Source organism: Podarcis liolepis (genome assembly GCF_965112155.1).
Source record: "Podarcis liolepis genome assembly, chromosome: 5".
Taxonomy (NCBI): Eukaryota; Metazoa; Chordata; class Lepidosauria; order Squamata; family Lacertidae; genus Podarcis; species Podarcis liolepis.
This window is the reverse complement of record NC_139556.1, coordinates 63,945,649-63,966,496: the sequence shown is the minus strand read 5'-3', so window position 1 is coordinate 63,966,496 and position 20,848 is coordinate 63,945,649. Positions and strand designations below refer to the sequence as shown.

At 42.3% G+C, this 20,848-nt stretch overlaps 1 protein-coding gene across 1 annotated transcript; it reads right to left on the bottom strand.

Annotated features, from left to right (window-relative positions):
• Positions 1-1,012: 1,012 nt before the first annotated feature.
• On the bottom strand, positions 1,013-20,279 carry LOC310707996 (nuclear body protein SP140-like protein). Its single transcript, XM_083505658.1, has 15 exons — positions 20,242-20,279; positions 18,467-18,683; positions 17,660-17,801; positions 16,038-16,203; positions 13,825-13,920; positions 12,934-13,026; positions 11,003-11,092; positions 9,665-9,775; positions 7,891-8,030; positions 6,306-6,353; positions 3,510-3,625; positions 2,828-2,915; positions 2,313-2,384; positions 2,051-2,197; positions 1,013-1,459 (listed from the first exon to the last, which is right to left on the bottom strand). The coding sequence occupies exons 1-15, from the start codon at positions 20,258-20,260 to the stop codon at positions 1,376-1,378; spliced, it is 1,629 nt and encodes a 542-aa protein (XP_083361784.1). The 5' UTR covers positions 20,261-20,279; the 3' UTR covers positions 1,013-1,375.
• Between the last annotated feature and the right edge of the window lie 569 nt (positions 20,280-20,848).

Here is a 20,848-nt window from a genome sequence, read left to right as displayed (position 1 = left end):
TATTTCTGTCTTTGCAGCATTACAGAGAAACGCGTCTGCTCTCTTCAAACTCCAACAGCAGAAAGACAAACTCCACCTCCTGTACTTCCTGTACAGGACAAATTACACTCTGAGCTAATTCCGGTGCTCAGCACTGTGAATAGACTGTCCCTCTGTTCCCACGGTACAGTCCCCAACATTCCCATCATGTTTTGCTTTCCAGCCAGCTGCAGCTCGCTGCCACATTGCTCCTTTTCCGTATCCTCTGATATGAAAGCCTTGTCCTTAATCACTGGTGGGTTGGTCAGAAGCCTGACTGTTTTGACTTAGGGCTCATCCACACTTCCACGTACCATTTACCCTGCTGCTTACCACTGAATCGGAGCATCAGTCCTGTGGGTGGATGTTTGCTCTGATTCAGTGGTAGAGAGTGGGTTTCCCCAGGGAAAGTGGAAGGGCTCAGTCCCGTGCCTAGAAAGCAGAAAACTCTCAGACCCATAATTTCTAGATGTGGGGCAGTGAAGAATGGACGAGCCCTTAGTGTTGAGCAACTGGCTTGAAGTGATACCACCTGAAGACCGTTTTGCTAGTCTCAACCAACTCCAGGTACTTATTTCAGAAGCTGCCTGGCCAGAGAGGTGAGCAGCTGGCTTGGAGTTAAGATGCTTGACCTGCTACCCCTGGATAAATCATCTAGTGAGTACCTTGAGCCATGATGGCCACAGGAGCTTATGAGTAGCAAATAGGCTTTTGTAACACCTGCTCCTGGTTCCTTGTTCCTGCTGTGGTGGAGATGAGCAGAGAGCAGGATTGACAGATGGAACAGCTCTAGACTAAGCAGCTTCCTCCCATGGACACGAACATCTGGCTTCAAGGTGGCTTCTGTGGGGAATTTTGTGATGTTGTTCTCCAACCAAAAAAAATGTACAAAAATGCATATACTAGGGGCAACTGCATTAAAATGGATATAGTATTGCAAATAACATACAAAAAATACATTATGGCTTGCAAAAATATGCACTTCAGTCAAAACTGCATACAAAGATGTGTTTACTTTGCACTAAAATGCTGTAGAATTCTCATGAGGATTAAAAAAAATAAAAATTCTCAAATTGCTACAGAAATGTGGAGAACTGAAGTTATGAATGGAAAAATGACAAAAAGAGAACCGAAAATGACAAATCCCGCCACTCCTAATGGGAACATTTAGGCCAAAAGGGAGAACATTTCACTGAGTTATTGTGTTACATAGATTGCATTTGAGACTGTGTTGACATGAATTTAAATTAGACTTGTTTTATATTTTGATCTAGGCTATGTTTTGTTACTGGACGGATACTTCGTGTTGAGTTTCTCTTACTAATTTGTTTAGTAAATTTGGGCTGCCCTCAAGCAGCTAATTACCAATAAAAAAAGCTTCCCGGAAGCTCTTTTCAAATTCATTTTGCAGTTTTCTTCCATCTTCTGCGACATCCTGGCCCTGTAGGGCAAATATAATAGAACATTAGCTTTGATATGTGTGTGACTTGTTGCTTAATTTATTTAGATTTTACCATTGCTCTTCAAAATGTCTACAGCAGGTGGAAACGTTTAAATATTTCTGTTGTCCTAGCCATTTCAGGTTATCGTGGCAGTTTATCTACAAGTACAATGAGATTATCACAATGAGATAGTGGGATTTCAATGACAGCTGTCTAGCTTCTGCTTCAAGAGACCTCCCTCTCCACAAGTAATATATTGAGATCTTCACATGGTTTTTCAGCTATCCAAGCATTCAAAGAAGGGAGCTAGGTGGGTTTTCTTAGGGACGCCTGAGGATTGCTTAGAGATGGTTTAGCACTGAGTGACTGTGGTCATTATGAGAGTTATTTGTTTGAGTACTTGAAAGGGAGAGGGACAGAGACAGAGAGAAATTGAGTCACACTGAATCATATTTTACTTTTTCCTCACTCTTATTCTTTTGGGGGTTTTAATTTCAATGTATAACAGAAACCTAACTTGACCTCCTCACTCGCATGTGTTTATCATTCACAGGCAACAAACTGAAGGGAAGCGAAAGACTGATGCTTACTTGATGAAACTTCAGAAAATTGCTGAACATCAGACGCAGATCACCAATGAAATCCCCCACTGTTTCGTACTGGTTTAAATGCAGCTTCTCTTTAATCCTCTTGAGCCACATGGGGTTATTTGGATAGTTATCATCACATGTTTGGATCTGTTAAATCAGCACCACCAGAAAGCACTATTAGTATAAGTACTGGAAATATTTCTACAATCTCAGCAATAGTGCTCCAGGTTTGTGTTATTTTACTCTTGCCCTCATGACTTACTGTGACTGGTTCATCAGCAAAAACAGCACCTTCAGGCTCACACCAGATCTTTAGGAGCAAGAACTCACATGTCTATAAAACAAAAGAAACCAATGTTCAAGGGCCTCAAATGAAATCAGGAGCCCATGCCGATAGACATAAATTGCTGCCCATCCAGCAAATAGTAGCAGCCACACAGTATAGCAGACCAAGTACTCAAGCTGTTTAATAACCAAGACCAATGAAGAACTGGAGGGAGAAACTGGAAAATGAAGCTTTGTGAAGCTCTTTAAAGCTGCCACAGCACTGCTTTTAAACATGTCAGGGGTTCCTCCCACATTTGGGTCACAAATTTTGGGTGTCACAAGGAGAGCTGTCTTGGTGGTAAAAATATTGGGAAATTTATGACAGAGGTGGCTGGCCTTGCTAAAAGGAGAATTTTTATTTAGAATTTTAAAGCAATTGATGTTACATCCCTAATTTTACTATTTTGCTTATCATTAAATTGAAATAGGAAAAGGTTTTACGTTACCCACATTTTTTGGCTTGGCACCCATTTTCCACCTTAAAACCTGGTCTTCTTTGAAGTTACCTTTCCATTTGCAAAAGGTGCATTTCCAAAACCTATAAAATTGCAGTACAAAGCATGATGGTAGTGTTAGATGCAATTTGCAGACAATACTGCCATGGTAGAAATTTATTTATTCATTTCTGAAGGTTTGCCATAACCATGACTTTCTTAAACTAACATTCCTTAGAAAATTACTTAGCACCAGAACTAACACGATGACAAGGCTAATCATAATAGTCATTTTTATTAAACACTATCTTGAACTGGAACAAAAAGAAGTAGTGGTATAACATATCACTTGGCTATAACATATTACTGAAAGCTATTGTTCTATTATAGTTTAGCTTCAACAGGACTAATATGCATTAAACAGGAGAGATGAAATATCATTACAAGATTTTATAAACAGTAGTTTTGCTTTTATAGACTTGTACCTTATTTAATGTGAGAAAAATAGTGAAATTGATTTGCAATACAAAGTGCACTATTGTCTATATTAATACAAAAGTTCACAGCTGAGCTAGCCTACATCTTGCTAGCCTACAGTTTAGCAAGTTATTGCTGGGCTTTACAGAGTGATGTTGTCAACACCTGACTTTCTTGACTATTTCGCCTTACTCTAGAACTCAGAGTAGGAAAGCAAATACCTTTTCACAGCCAATTCTTCTGGAACATGGCAAGAAAGATGAAATGATTTATTGCATAAACTGCAGCATATATCAGACCCGCCTTCCATACACACTTCACATATGCCATCTGTTGGCTAAAGTAAAAAAAAGAAGAAGTTTGTTGAAACGGTAGAGTGAGAGGGGTTTTTTTTATCTGTGATGTTGTGTGTACACCACCTTGTGAGCACAATGGGTCCTGAATGGTGGTTTTAAAAGACTTTAACAAAGGATTCTCAGTTGGCAGGCATATCATAAAATATCTTCAACAACCACATATACACCTGTGTGCAGTAACAACTTAAAACTAACTTGGTTTGTTTTTGCTACAACAGATAACTTGTAGAAGTTATCTTTGGTTTATGTAGAGGTCATTGAAGGTATCCAATTAATGTGTCAATATCCACTTGGTATCTTCCTGTTTTCTCAAGTCTGGCAAAACAGAAATGTAGGAAGCTGGCAAACAGGTAATATTTATTGGACCCTGAAAGCATCACATCTTGCTGTGCTAGGTGTGTAGACAAAGGTGTCCTTGTAAAATTACTCACCATGGACGGACTACCAGTAGTAGCACTATACAGTCATGGCTAACATTTCAGCTTCTAAGTTAGGAACATTTTTGAATGTCTTCATTTTATATTTTCTCCCTAGATGCATTGCACACATGAAGAAGAGCTTGTTTCTTCAGGCTGCTTTGCCTGTTTTCTTGATCAACCTTCCCCTTCCCACATCCATATTTTTATACTACTACTACAGGCTTGTCTCGAAGTTTTTTATGTGCGCTGAAGGAGAGGGGGGGGATAGAAAACTGAGCTGGTGAGGGCCTAAACAGGCCCACTGGGAAACAAGGGGAAGCCGTCACCATGTTTAGGAGAAACTGGGATTTGTAGAAGAAGAAGAAAAAAAGATATTTAAGAAACAAACACACAAACTCCCAAAAGCCCAATGAGGACTCAGCATGCAGAGCAGCTGACCATGTTGGAAAAGAAAAATTGAAAAGAGGGAGGGATAGTGGAATGCCTTGTCTGAGAGCCTTATAGCAGCGGTAGGCAACGTAGTGCTCTCCAATCATTGGGACTATAACTTCCATGACTCAAAACCATTGGCTATGTTGGTTGGGGCTGATGGGAGTTACGAGTCCAACATTTGGAGGCAACAGAAGGGCTGGAGGACCTCTGGCTTGCAAGCCAGGCCTCTCCATTTGGCCTTCCAGCCCATTTTGGGGAAGCCACACTCACTTGCCCTACACCTGATGTCATACAGGTGGGGCTTCAAAGAAACAATTGGGAGATTAAAGTGGGCTTCCAATTTATCCTTTGCTGGAACAAGGCATGCTCCCAGATGCCCACCAGCTGGTTCGTGGTAGAATAACACCTTGTTCTAGGAGGATCAGGACAGGGCAGGCTTTGCTGCCACCCCAGCTGCCACTGCTTGAGGTGGAGAAGAAAGATAAAGGGGAAAAATTCTTCTCTTTGTTTGCCCCCACACACTGCCACCAGCAGCCATAGTGGGGGTGGGGAGGGATAAAGGGAAGCATGAAGTTATTCTTTTCCCTTTGCTCTCCCTGCTGCTGCCAGCGTGGCAAGTACATGAAAGAAGCTGCTTATTTCTTAAAACGCAGGCTTATTTCTCATGCTTCCCACAGCAGCAGGAGAAGCTTAGGAACCTCGCAATAGATTTTGACAGGTGGGTGGGATAATAATGACACCCTGCGATTGACAAGTGGGCAGCCCCACCTACCTGTCTGATTTGGCACTTGAAGATGCTACTGGAACTGTTCAAAAGGCAAGTCACTGCTCAGTTTAAAGCAGTAGTTTCAGTTTAAAGTCAATGAACCTGTGCTTGTGCTCGTGACACGGGCATAGCCCATTAAAGCTCCCAATCCGGCCTGTCAGCAAATTGCCAATGGAAGAAGAGATCTGTCTTTTCTTTCATTGACAGTTCATTGTGTTTCTGTACTGGGTGTTGAGAAAGGGATGGGTTGGCCGAGGGCGTACATGTGGCCAGCATGACTAAGCCGCTTCTGGTGAACCAGAGCAGTGCACGGAAATGCCTTTTACCTTCCCGCCAGAGCGGTACCTATTTATCTACTTGCACTTGCATGTTTTCGAACTGCTAGGTTGGCAGCAGCAGGGACCAAGCAACGGGAGCTCACCCCGTTGCGGGGATTCGAACCTCCGACCTTCTGATCGGCAAGTCCTAGGCTCTGTGGTTTAATCCACAGTGCCACCCGCATCCTTTTTTGAATTAGGGTATGAAAATTATATTGAACCAGATATAAAGGAGGAAAAGGTTTCATGGGATAGCAGATACTTTCCTTCAGCATTTCCTCACACAAATATATGATCAGATTCCAAGTAAGAGACAGAGAACAATATTGTTTAAAGTATAGTATACATTTATATAGATAGTACATTAACCGACATGCATCCCATGAAATCTGAAGAAATCAATTAATAAATTGATTTTGGTGGTGGCTCTGCATCTGTAGAATGACCTTTCTACTAAGGTGAGTCTTACCACCTTATTATATTCATATGGATACCAGGTACAAACTCAGCATTTTTGTCAGGCTATTTATGAATCTTAGTACTGCTTTAATGTTTTTGTTGATTATGTTTTGTACCTCCTTATTCTGAAGTAAATATTAATTTTTTTGGAGATGATCAAGACAGAAATGTCTTGATGCATAAATGGACAAATAAAATGTGTAGATGCTCATTTAGATTGGTGCATTGTCTACAATCAATCTAGTAAAAGTGTTCACATTTTGTTTACCTTATTTTTCCCTGGGGTAGTTCGTGCTGGCTCAGGTAGCATGCCATCCTGAAATAAACATCACATTTATTAGTTTTGCTCTGAAGCACAAACAGAATCCCCAAACATAATCTGAATTAGATGGTGGAAATGAGACATATTACTGACACCTCACTATTTATATTTGTTTAAAATCCAGTAGGAAAATATTTCATTCTGCTGGAACACTCTGCTACTAACCTTAAATTTGCCATGTTTGAGCAAACGAACATCAAAGATAGGCTCCCATGTGAAAAGCTGAATTACTTCCATTTTGGTCTGAAGAGATACAGGGGTTTCTTACCCCACCACAGATAATAAATTCAGCGTTACTAATGTATTCTGCATGAAATGGATTGTTACTGAGTTTCATGAATGGGCACAGCTGTTGCAAAGCATCACAGTGCTCATTTGGCACACCTGTTGTCTTGTAGATTATGATTTTTATGCTTGCAGTATTTTGTGTTTTAGTATGCTGAAAGTCACCTTGAGAAAGATAACTTTGAAAGGTGGCCTATAAGTAATGAAATATATAACAATCCTAGCTCTAATTGAATTATCGTGGTCTGTACTTTTTGCATTTAATTTCCCACTGACCTCACTGCCTACAATCCCTACCACTGAGAATTCTGTTCCTACTCTACCCTGCAACCGAAGATTGAACTTCATGTATCTAACGATGGGACCTCCAATCTAGAAAAGCTGATACTATAATCAATTTGTGCCATCAGATTTGTTTGTTATTTTTATAATAAATATCACATAGTCTTTATTGTAATCATAAAATTTCCATAGATCATTCCATAGATCCGTGGAATACAGATCTTGCCTTTAGCTGGCACAATCCTTATGTCTGCTCAGTTCTACATTGTGTTAGGCCAGGAGTCGCCAACCTTTCTGAATCAGTGGGTACATTTCAAATTTTGCGACAATGCTGGGGGCACAAAATAGTTGCCATTGTGGGTGGGGTGGAATGGGATAAAACAAAATAAGAAAGATAGCTATCCCCAGCAACCTGATGGAATACCATAGGAAGTCAGCTATGTCCCACTGGTTCTGACTGTGAAGATCACAGAATTTTTATTTTACACAAATATGGATGCTGTTGCTGTCTAATAGCAACAGAGAGCATTCCGCAGCAACAGGAAATGTATACTAGGTAGTCACACCACACTCAAATTATTTCACTGAAATTGCTTTGAAGGTATCTGCATGTTTTGTTCCATAACTGATTTTCTAGAAGAGCTGGAGCCTTACTGTTCAAAAAACGAAAAGTCAACACTCAGCAGTGTCTGTTCAGGGAAACCAGTGGTGGCCTTTGCAGGCAACCTATCACCTGTCTGTGGGCAGCTCTTGTCTTAGGGCATTCTAGAATCTAGACAATGGCTTTTTCATAAAACAATTTGTGCTGCTATTCACTTACAATACAGGATATTGTCCTTGTAACAGGAACGATATGTGTGGATAAATATATGGAAAGCCGTGGTGGCATCATTTGAAATTCCTTTGTAATTACAAGTAAAGAACGAGGCATTAAAATTATAGCCAATAGAAGTGAACTGCATACCTTTATTAATGTTTCTAAAGGAGCCCCCAGATAGCGGATACTTCTTCTCCAGTTTGTACCTCCAATTTCTCCTTCAATCAGAAATTCTTGTGGTGTGAACCATGTTCCCTTAAAATTCTTGATACATTTCTGTGTAGCTCCTGTAACAGAGAAGTCACACCAGTGCTGCAAGCTTGTCCCATTCAGCAAAGTTCAATAGAGGGAGAAAGAAATTGCCACCAGCAGCTCCTTTTCCAATATTTACATTGGAAAAAATCAATACTAGAAATGTATTTCAGCACAGGACCTGCTCAGGGCCAACACCAGACTACAGGGAAGCGGGGTCTCTGCTCCTGTCCCAGTCCTTCTCTTTGTGGCAACAGCAACACTATCCTCTTCCAGTCCCAGTGTGGTGTAGTGGTTAAGAGTGGTGGACTCAATCTGGTGAACCGGGTTCGCTTCCCCGCTCCTCCACATGCAGCTGCTGGGTGACCTTGGGCTAGTCACACTTCTCTGAAGTCTCTCAGCCACACTCACCTCACAGAGTGTTTGTTGTGGGGGAGGAAGGGAAAGGAGAATGTTAGCTGCTTTGAGACTCCTTAGGGTAGTGATAAAGCGGGATATCAAATCCAAACTCTTCTTCTTCTTCTTTCCCTCTTGCTACCCCCATCCCTCCTGCTTCCTTCCCTGTCCCCTGAAGTAGCATAAGTGGTGGTGGATTATCTATCATCTGCTTCACATCTGAGATCTGAGAAAGGGCCAATGGTGGCTACAAATACTTTAAAAGATTTTCTAGCTGTAGAAAATCTACTATAACAGTGCAGCCATTTTCTCAGACACCTCGCACAGAGCACTCCTCTGAGCAGTGAGGTGAGTGTCTAGCAAGTCACTGTAGATGGGGACAACCTTGGCTGTAAGCAGTGTGCACATACCACTACCTGAGCATGGAGGTGAGTATTTGGGCAAAAGGCTGGTCTGGTCAGAGGCCCTGGAGTCTTTGGCCAGTGCCCAACATGGCTGACCACAAGCACTGGGCCTGATAATACCACCAGTAAAAAATAGCATTAATTACATGAAGTGTAAAATATGTTTCTCTTCCAATGTTCATTTGGTATAATTATAATTTAAGTGGGGGGCAAATTTTCTCCGCCCACTAAGAATGATCCTGAAAACTGTAGCACCAAATGGTTATATACATTGAGTTGTCTTTTTTCTTTTTTAAAATATGGAGAAATTGTCAATTATTTTCAATTCACAATTTATGGGTTGATGTAACTGCAGTGCATTAATGCAGTCTAACTTTGGCCCTCCAGATGTTATTGAAGTACAACTTCCATCAGCCCCAGCAAGCATGATCAGGGCTAACAGCACCCAGAGGGCCAATGTTTTCCCACACATAGTCTAATACACAAATGATATGCTGCACCAATTAAAGTGGAATACAATACAATACAATACTGTTTTGTGATAATTTTTTTAAGTTGAAAAAATCATTTAAGCATGCATTTCTGAACTGTAATTTGAAGGATTTAAAAGTACTGAAAATCCCATTGTGATATAGATAGAATTACTCCAAGTTACCCAGGATTCAGTGGGAAATAAAAAACCAGTTTCCTACAAGACTATTTAAGTGTTCCCAAACATACAATTACACCCACATACTGCCACATGGATGCATCTTTCTCCCAACATACTCATGGGCACAAACACAAAGATTTTAACTTCTTATTGCTATAAAATTCTCTTAAAATATGTAATTACACATACAATTAAACTGTTTCGAAACAATGTTTACCTGCTGCCAATTTTTCCTTATATAAAACACCTTTAGTTTTTCCACAAGTAACAATCACTGTTGAGCCCTGGACAATCGGCTTGTCTTTTTTAATATTTTGTATCCCTTTTCCTAGGGGAAATAAAAAAATTGATGTCAAATGCTGCAATTTCCATATTTTGGGTTTCCAGAAAATGACAGCAGTCTTACCAAGTTACAGATCCTGCTGATAAGATGTGGCATGAAGTAGCATTTCATATCACCTGAAAATATATTGGGACACAATTCTAAACCAAAGATACTGTCAGGTATGTTGGCAGGCAAGGGAGTTTCCCCTCCCTCCAGTAGCTTCTGATAAAAAGTAATGAGCCTCTGGCAGGTTTATAGTCCGTTTTATTTATAACGACATATTGAGAGCAGCATCAAACCACCCTCCCCATGGATGGCAGTTGCTCACTCTGAATCCACTCCTCTTCTGCAGCAAGAAGCACACTACCTGTCACCTGTCCCGCCCCTGCGCTTCCGTTGTTCCTGGACCCTTTTAGTCCTTCGAGTTTGGGGGGGATGGACTTCCCCACCACTCAATTGAAGAATCTCCTAAATGCTCCCTCCCTCCTGGTTGCCTAGCTACTATCTCAAAGCTGTCCAGCTCTTCCCCCTACTGTGCAGCCTCTGAATCTTCTGGTCTCTCTGCTTCTGGGAACATGGAAGGCGGGCAGGGCGAATCCTCCCCCTCCTCCTCTGTTAGAGGCTGCTCTGTCTGACTGCATTCCCCCATCTTCGGAGTCAGACCAGTCTCTGGCATCATATTCAGACCAGCCCCCAACAGATACAATGGCTGGAAAGCTAGAGGATATGGTGGAAGCTCCACATTGCCAGCATAACTCAAATTATGACTCCGCCATGGAGATATACTGGCACATCTGCGCAGATGCCCTGCTGCAACTCTATGTGTGCCAACTCTTAAGAGAACTGGGAACTGAGAAGTCAGGTTGCAGAATATAACCACAATGTGAAGCAAGTTCCTTGAACTCACATAGGGTCAAGGGGTCAGGTTTCAAGACATAGCAAGAATAGACCTCCATTGTCATCATAACAGGATTCTGTAACTATTGGTAATGGCTAACATTGCATGCATGCAGTTAAAACAACAACAAAAACAGGGAACTGGGTAATGGAGGCAGGCATTTAAAAAGAAGTGGGCAAAATGGCAGTTAGGAACCAGGGTGCAGGTAAAGGACATATGGACAACGTCCACGCCCAGTTTGTAGGGTGTATGCCAAAGCTACTTTTGGAGAACTGTGGAAGGGGTTAGTTTGGAGAACCTATGAGGAATCTATACCATTGCACCTTCTTTACCTTTCGGAGTACCACCCATTTTCAAACAGGTGTTAGTTGGTCCTGGAGACATTTTTGCCATGCTTTCTGTCGCACCAGCAACTTTCAGTCCTGAAAAAAAAGAAGAAGCCATTTAGTAGGGAACTGTTATCCCCTTTTCACTCATTTTAAAAAGAGGAACCAAGGACTCAACTATACAGCTGCAAATAAAACGTTTTAAGTGTGTTGTAAAGCACATTGTACAAATGTGACATTAGATGGTGATGGTGAGCTATGGCAAATTCAACATATTTTTTCAAAAAAAAAAATTTTAAAAAAAACATTTTCATATTTTTAATATGTGGCTAGATTCCACCCAGGGACGCGGGTGGCGCTATGGGTAAAACCTCAGCGCATAAGACTTGCTGATCGCATGGTCGGCGGTTCGAATCCCCACAGCGGGGTGAGCTCCCGTCGTTCGGTCCCAGCTCCTGCCCACCTAGCAGTTCGAAAGCACAATTAAGTGCAAGTAGATAAATAGGTACCACTTTCTAGCGGGAAGGTAAACGGCGTTCCGTGTGCTGCTCTGATGCCGGTTCGCCGGAGCAGCTTCGTCAGCTGGCCACGTGACCCGGAAGTGTCTGCGGACAGCGCTGGCTCCCGGCCTCTAGAGTGAGATGAGCGCACAATCCTAGAGTCTGTCAAGACTGGCCCGTACGGGCAGGGGTACCTTTACCTTTACCTAGATTCCACCCAAATGCCATGGAATGCCTTCATAGTGCCAGGCCAGCAGTGCAGTTGTGTATTGCGCATTTAAAAATAGTGTTTTTTAATTACAAAAACAATGAAAGGAAACACAATACAGGGAACAACAGGAAAAGCGAAATCTGGAAAAACCCATACATTGCTTCATAAAGTTCATACATACTACATATAAGCATCCCATACTAAAAGCATCAGTCAGTGTCAAGTTTCACCAAGTAGTACAAAGTCACTGGGTTTTCAATACCTTTCAATACTCTTAACTGGTATGTTCGCTTCTCAGTTATGACTATATTCCAAATGTTATTATACCAAAAAGAAATATTAAGGTCTTTCAAGGCTTCCCACAACTGTGTGATAGACAGCCTAGCTGCAACTAGCAGAAAGATTAGCAAAATGTTTGGTTTTACGTTCATCTTAAATGTCCTAAAAATAGTTACAATTGGGGTGTAATTTGTATTGGATCCTGATTAATACTACTGATTTCCTAATATATGTCAGACTAAAAGTTTTTGACAACCAGGCATTCCCATCAAAGATTGAAATATGTTACCGAGTGACCACAGCTCAGCCAAAACACTACAGCTAGACAAAGGGTAATATATGATAGCTAGCAAACTGGAGCCTTGTACCTCCTATGGGAGACTCTGGTGTGGTATTCTGCACTATGCAGGCAGCAATAGACCCTGCTGGTTTTAATGGTTCATACACTTTTCTGCTTTATATCATTTATTTCACATCCCATGTCTGCCTCCCAGATAGTTTTCGGGCTTCTTAATGGGCTGGATGAAATTTCCGACAATTCTCCACAAATCCCTTATATCAATACTTTACCTTCAGATCCTTGGTTTAACAGAACAGTTTCAAATCTGGTAAGGGATCTGGTGCCTAGATACCCTAATTTAGCAGGATCTAACTCAACTGATGTAAGTGAAGCCATCCCATACATACCCAAATCTCCTGTGTCCAGTCTTAGTTGATCCTGGGAAACTGGATTACCATTTTTATTTTAAAAATTGCATTATCTAAAGTATCCTTTTTCCTCCCAAGACAATAATACCTTCCACAAATTTAATATATTCTCGTCTAATTTTATCCAATGCTTATATACCGTCATTGCCATGAAACATGAATATCAAAACTGAAAAGCCTCTTCATATAAAATTATGTTCAGAAGTGCCCACCCTGCTCCATCTATTTTTATGCAATACCTTGATAGCTAGTTGAGGCTTCTCCCTCTGAAAAATATTTTTTTTGGGAAGGTTCTGCCATTTCTTGATCAAACTTGGGTGTAAAGGGAAAACCTGAAACAAAAAAGAAAAATTTTGAACAACCTTCTCACTTAGTTCTTATGGGTCAGCAAATTCTGCCTAAAATGAGAAGACTAGTCACAATACCTCCTGAGAAAATGGCTGTACTGTACTTGGCTTAGGGAAAGGTGGAATATGGAACTCCTTCCCATAAGGAAAATGGTGTTTTCAATTTCCAAAGATGGATTAGGTATCAGTTGAAAATGCAGTCAGCAATTGGCAGCTGATTATGCCAACTCTGTTTCCATTTGCCAGCATTTTGAGACTAGTGGGCCTCAGTAAGGGCCCCTCCAGGCAGATGTTTTATTGTGGGTCTATTCTGCAACACATTCTTGACACAATAATAGTCCATTAATGGTGGATTTATTCTGCTTTAGCTTACTGTGTTTTGTTTCCTTAATGCTACCACGTTATTGCTGTCCAAAGGTGCTATAGCGCAACAAAAGCATCACAAAAATATAGCAGAACATTTGTGACATAAAAAGTTATAGAACTTCAGAAGGGAGTTACAGGCTATGCACTGACTTAAAATAAAACAGTGCAACTGCCTCCAGCTTCAGCAAGCGCAAACAATGCTGACAGCAGGAACACATATGACTGTCCCAATAGCCCTATTAGCACAAATCATCAGGAATGCGCAATAAAAAGGCTACCTGGAGGGTCTCTAATTTTCATCCATCTCAGGTAGGTCTTGTAGGTGGAAAGTTTGGGGAGTTCTGCCTTATATTATTGTATTTTTCTCTTCCCACAGTCTATGCCTCAGAAACATTTAGAGACCCATGTAAAATTCACCTTTCGGTGCAGAGAATTCAGAATTGTTCTTCTTTGTCTGGAGTATGTTCTTGCTCCCAGGTCCTGTGGCAAAGCTATTTGTAGCATGCTGGAGAACTGAAAAGAAAGCATGTGAAGAAAACAAGGGCATTAGCACCTTACTATTAAATTAAATGGATAAAACGTGTTGTGAACATCTAATTCAGGGGTCAGCAACATGGCACGGCACCTGGGAAGGCTTCCAGTGGCGCCCCGGGGAAAGGTCCTCTGACTTTGAGCTTTCATTGCTCTTGTTTTAAGTAAGTTTCTAGTCCTCCTAAAAAAAAAAGTTATGCAACAAAATGTGCAGGTGCTTTCTAAGCAAACAAGACTGGTGGGGCTACCTTGTATATTTTTCATGATACTATGGACAGCAACAGCATCAGTATATGTAAAATCAATAATCATAATCAGTACCAGCAGGACACAGCTGACTTCCCATTGTAAGCAGGTCCAGCCTGCCAATGAGGTAAGGTGAGGCAAATGCATCAGGTGGTATATCCAGCCTCCACTCCTGCCCTCTGCTTCCTCCTCCTCACCTGCCCATTGTGACACCCTCACCCACCACCTCCATGCCTGCTCTCCGCTGCCCACTCCTCTCCTCTATGGCCTTCTGCTTGGGGTGTGTGTGTGGCATATAGGGGAGGAGCAGGTGACAAGAGTTCTGACAAAGAGTAAGGGCTAGTGACATTTCCTGTTTTGCCCAAAGCTGCAAAATGCTCTGAGCCAGTCCTGATTTTAAGCATGAGATTATTGGGGGTGGTTGTCTCTCTAACTGTGTGTTATGCCATGTTCCCCTTGACAGCCATTTTGTGCTATGCCACCCTCCCCCATGGCAGCCATTTTGTGACCAGTGCCCTTAGCACTCTCATAACTGAAAATGTATCCAGTAGTTGATAAAGATTCGAGATCGCTGATCTAGTCATTTATGGTTTATAAGAAACTGGTGCAAAACGCTTAGTACAGTGGTACCTCGGGTTACATACACCTCAGGTTACTTATGCTTTAGGTTACAGACTCCGCTAACCCAGAAATAGTGCTTCAGGTTAAGAACTTTGCTTTGGGATGAGAACAGAAATTGTGCTCTGGCGGCGCGGTGGCAGCAGGAGGCCCCATTAGCTAAAGTGGTGCTTCAGGTTAAGAACAGTTTCAGGTTAAGTACAGACCTCCGGAACGAATTAAGTACTTAACCCGAGGTACCACTGTACAGCATCCTTCCATGTATACACATCACAGAGGCTGGATGGCCATCTGTCTTGGCTGCTTTAGTTGAGATTCCTGAATTGCAGGGCATTGGACGAAGTGATCCTTGGGATCCCTTCCACCTCTAAGATTCTATATCAACAGTGCTGGAGGAACAGCACTGATTGCCTATTTGCTACTGAACTGTGTTTGAGGTGATGATGTTGACATGTAAGGCTCTGAACAGATTAGGACCACTGGCGGAGGAAGAGGAGTGGGGGGGGGAGCACCCCGCCCCTGGCAGCGCAATCCCAGTGTGGTGCCATTGTGGCCCCGCCCCCACAGGCGGCACACCACACCCCCAGGACGCACGCCAGCCCCGCCCCGGCCTGCTCTCTGCCTCCCCCCCCCCCCCCGGTGCTGGAGCATGAAGCTCTGCCACTGTTTAGGACAAAGCCTCCTTTCACATATTCCAGCCCATTCACTGTCAAAGTTGGATGCCCCTCGAGTAAGGAGGATATTCTAGACATGCCATATCAAGCAGACATACGTCTTATGATGACTAGGATACAGCACCATATTCTGACACAGTCAAATAACCTTACCTTAGAGACAAAATGAGCACTTATGGGGAAAGCTGGTAAAAACCTACAATTTAAATAGGCATTCCTGGGCGCTGATCCTTAGTAATGGTATTACTTAACTTTAAATATTCTGGTTTATGTTTTCTTGTTGTTTTAGTGTACTGGTTTTATTTTGTAAACCACCATATTATTTTTCACTGTAAAAAGCAGACAATAAGTACTTTCAAATAAACAGAATAATAATAAATTCGCCAGCAGATGGCAGGCAGAGGGCTGAGACAAAGGGAATGCATGGTTGGGAATATTCCGTGGCTCAAACACTCACTACTACACCATTTCTCAATAAAATCTTATGATTTTTCTTTCCTTTTGACTATTTATCTTTTATGTTTGCTAGGTAGATTTAGCGCAGCCAACAAGATAACTTACCATTTTCTAGGCTTTTGTATATTGGTTTTAAATTTTGATATGCTTCCAGGTTCTCTGGGCAGAAAATCTCCTTTACTGCTGAAACATTGTTTGTCATGCTTTCAAGTACATTGTATACCACTCTTTGAAGAGCATTTGCATTTGACGATACCTGCTCAGAACAAATCTAGAAAAAACAACAACACAAGCATTTTTTAAACTCATATATAGTAAGTATCCCATTTCCCCGCCATATCCAAGATGGTAAACCTAGCATAAGCAAAGAAATCAAATTTAATTCAAATTCCAAGGCCCAGCACAGCTAAAACACCTCTCCTATATTTTGTATTACAGTAATGGCAAAAAATGCTTCAAGGCATGTGACCTCTTGTTTTTCAGAAACAAGCCACAACCTGCTGCTGTTAAGGAGGGCATCTTCTTCACTTTTTCGCTGGGTCATATCCCACACTAATTTTCAAGGTTCCTCCTCCTGTGCAATGGTTGCTGTTGTATCCCAACCTCTCCTAAAGGCTCTCAGGATGGAGAGGGGAAGTTATGCTGGGAGAGGACCACTGGCGTAGGTTCACTCTGTGGACACTATGACTGAATGGAGTTTGAGCCCAGATCTTGGAATCCAAGTCTAACACACTGTTCACTACACTTGGTTGTCTCTCATGCTATGTTCCTCCTGCTACCCTGAAAACCTTTCCGGTTATGAATCACGTATAACATCTCCCTATGCCACAGCTGCAACCATTTGCCCTGTGCCATATGGGTAAGGTAAAGGTAAAGGGACCCCTGACCATTAGGTCCAGTCGTGGCCGACTCTGGGGTTGTGGTGCTCATCTCGCTTTATTGACCAAGGGAGCTGGCGTACAGCTTCTGGGTCATGTGGCCAGCATGACTAAGCCACTTCTGGTGACCCAGAGCAGCGCACGGAAACGCCATTTACCTTCCTGCCGAAGCGGTACCTATTAATCTACTTGCATTTGCATGCTTTCGAACTGCTAGGTTGGCAGGAGCAGGGACCGAGCAATGGGAGCTCAACCTGTTGCAGGGATTCGAATCGCCGACCTTCTGATTGGCAAGTCCTAGGCTCTGTGGTTTACCCACAGTGCCACCCGTGTCCCTGCCATATGGGTACTTCAGCATTAAAAGCAGCACATGGGAGAAGGATGCTGCAACTTTCCACCTCTTGTTTCCTACCTTCCCTTCAGCCATTTTCCTCCCCTATTGGCTGGCTTCAAGTATTAGGAAAAGGAAAAAGTAACCGATTCCAAGGAGCTAAAAAACAGGCGGTGAGAGTTCAACACTGCCTTTCTTATACATTGCTGATGGTTAAATTAAGATGTCTCCCACCCCTTGCTTTATATACTAGCTGGGCGGACATGTGAACAATGATCCTATAATGTCAGGTTTTGCTCCAGGAAAAGCTCAGACAGATGTGGGGACTCTTTGGCCCTTCAGATGTTGCTGAACTAGAATTCCCATCACCCCTGGCCATTGACCATGCTTGCTAGGGCTGATGGGAGTTGCAGTCCATCAACTTCTGGGAAACCAAAGATTCTCCAATCCTGGCTTAGATGAACTCCGAAACCCCAGACGCAACTTTAAAAAATAAATTCAATGTCTATAATAGTCACCTTAAACTGCTCTTCAGATATTATTTTCTTGTCTCGCAGGATAAAGAAAAAGGGAAATGAGTCTTTGATAGCAGCAGAAATCTGCATTTTATTGGCTCGGAACCATTCCAAAATTTCACCCGAAGTACCTAGAGCAGACATGCTACAAACAAAGCAAGATGTATCAGATACCTTCAAAAACTCGATGAAAACAAGAGAAGTGATGGCTATTTGAAGAAAAAGTTTTAGCATTACCGTCGCAACCAAAATCTAGAATTTCATGGAATTAAAATAGGCAGATCCCATTTCTGAAAGGGGAAAGCTATATTTAAAGTGTCCGTGGCAGATGGCCATCCAGCCTCTGCTAAAAAACCCCCAAGAAGGAGAAGGCCCTTGGAATAGAGCTGAAGAGAATATTTTCTTCTCCAACCCCTGATGAGGAGGGAAAACATACTATGGGAAGCAACAGAAAAGCAGTATTGCAGTGAGAAACCAATGCTAATCTAGCTCCAACGGTCTACTCAATCCTACACGCCTCTACTCAGAAGTAAGCCCAACTGAGTTCTATGGGGCTTACTCCCAGGTAAGCGTGTATAGGATTGCAGCCTTAGCACCCCAAGACCCCCTGAGGAAACGCATCAGTCCGATCCTGCTGCAGGCGACCTGTTTCTTGGGCGTCCCTCCCTCATCCCCCTTCGCTTGCCGAAACTCAGGCAGCGCTTCGAGTCTCCTCGATCTCTTGAATGAGCGCAGGATTTCTTTGCTGCGACGCCAAGCCCGTCGGAGGCTCCTTCTTCCTTGCGGAGATCAACCGCTCGCGACACTTACCTTTCTGCTTTTCCTTCGCAAAGTGAAGGCTGCACGAACAGGCACCAGGTTAAATAGAAGGATCGACCTTGAAATTTCGCCAGGTGAAAAAAAAAAGTGAGGGCGAGAGGGAAATGAAAGTCAAAACATTCCTTCTTCAGTACGTCGGACCTCCCACTGGGTCCATGACTGGCTGTTGGGAGACGGATTTGGGTGGAACCTCTAAATTGGCCAATTTCTGGGAAGAAAAGCAGAATCGAAAGTTTTAAAAAACTAGGAAATCAAAACTTCCCTCTCCCTGTGAATCATGTTAGAAACTGTGCATAATGTATTGCTTTTTAAAATAATTACCCTTGTCACAATCTCTTCCTTTGGAGACCCCACCCTTTCTCTCACACACAGATTGTGACTACTGCCTGAGTCCTGGTATGACCCTCTTGTTCCTTTCAGTGCTTGTATAAACAGATTTTGAGATTATGTTTTTGTGGGTCTTCAATGACTGTGTGTCTGCAGTGTGAATGTAAAGGGATGGTTGCACGGAGTCAAGGATTTGAACAGGAATGTACATGTTGCTGAAAGGCCGAGGAGAGCCACTCTGTGTGCCTGGTTCATTTGTCAGAAAATGGTTTCCTGATGCAAAATCTCTCTGCTTGGAATGTGAAAGCCACAAATCCCATCTTGCTTCAAATCCAGACGCTTGCTTCAAATCTCATAAATGAATGTTTATCTGCAACGAACATAGTATGCTGGAATTATTTCCCTTGTCTGAAAAAAAATGTGGCTGAGTCAGACGCTTCAAATCTCATAAATGAATGTTTATCTGCAACGAACATAGTATGCTGGAATTATTTCCCTTGTCTGAAAAAAAATGTGGCTGAGTCAGAGCTTTCCAATACAAATGTTTTCTGCTGGCAATTCAGACTGCCAGCGTGCCATCAATGGGCACAGACAGTTTTTAGCATCTCCAAGACCTGAGGCAACTGGTGGTGTGATCAGAATGTTGGACGGCTAGTGGGGTGGAGTCAGGCTGAAACCCCGACTCAGACATGAAGGCAATCTTGGGCCAGTCTCTTTTATCTTGACCTAACCTACCTCACAGGGTTGTTGTATGGATAAAATAAATGGTGGTGGAGAGCCTGGTATGCTACCCTTTGCTCCTTGGAGGAAGGGTGCAATTGAAATGAAACTCATGAGCTTTCATTCTTTCTGAGCACTGTTCACCTCCACCCCTAGTTTATTTGTGACTCTTGCTAATCTAAGTTAAACTGAAGCCATCCATGCTCCTAAATTCACATTGGAATCTCACTTTGGCTACAGCTGGGTACTCAAAGTAAATATAGAAGGATACCCATATAAGTTACTAATAGTCACACAGAACAACTAAAGGTGAGTCGAAGTAGGAAGTAGGAAAATAGCAGCACAATTCTACAGCCTGATTTGAGGTTAGAGATTTATCAAGCCTCAGACATGTTTTTTCCCTTCTAATAGGACCTTTCTGTTTATATGCTACACAGTTCTTTACTTTGAGCTTGAAATACTTCTTTAAATAGCCATGTCATTTATTGCTTTCATTGACTTTTTTGTGTTGTGATACTTCTTGCTTTGTTTATAGCATGTCTGCTCCAGGTACTTCATATGAAATTTTTTGGTGGTTCAGAGGCTATAAAGTACAGATTTCTTTGACAATCAAAGATACTTTCCCTTTTCTCTATCTCCTGCGAGACAAGAAAAGAATCTCCGAAGAAGACTTTAAGCTGATTATTATAGGCATTGAATTTATTTTTTAAAAACCCCACCTGGACATGTGAAGTCCATCTAAAGTAAGAGTGTGAAATCTTTGTCCCTGCAACCAGAAAGGTTTCCCGGGTTATAGGTGGAGCACAGCATGAGAGGCAGTGCAGTATGGTGAACAGGGTGCCAGACTTGGATGCAAAGATCTGGACCCCAACTTCACTCAGTCAGGGTTGGACTAGATGATCCTCAGGGTCCCTTCCAACTTTATGATTCTATGGTATCTGTAATGAAGTTCACTGGGTGAGCACAGGCCATTTGCACTCTCCCAGCCTAACCTTCCTCACAGCTTTCTGGGAGTAGCCTGCACTCACCGCTCCTGAGTTTCCTCACTGAAACAGTGTCATGGAGAGCAGGCTGTGGTGGGAAGCTGAGAAGCCACAGGTCACTTTTCTTCTCCATAGGAAAGAGCAGCTGGAATCAAAGAGAGGATACAACTATTAAAAAGGGTAAAAGGTTTGACCAACAAGACATTAAATAGTGGCTCCCATCTACTGAAAAAAACTATATACCATCCACATATGTGATGGGATGCTAGCATTATTAGGCACTTTATAAACAACAAATTATGTTCCTGGAGGAACAAAGAAGAACATTATTAGTAGTTTGTCT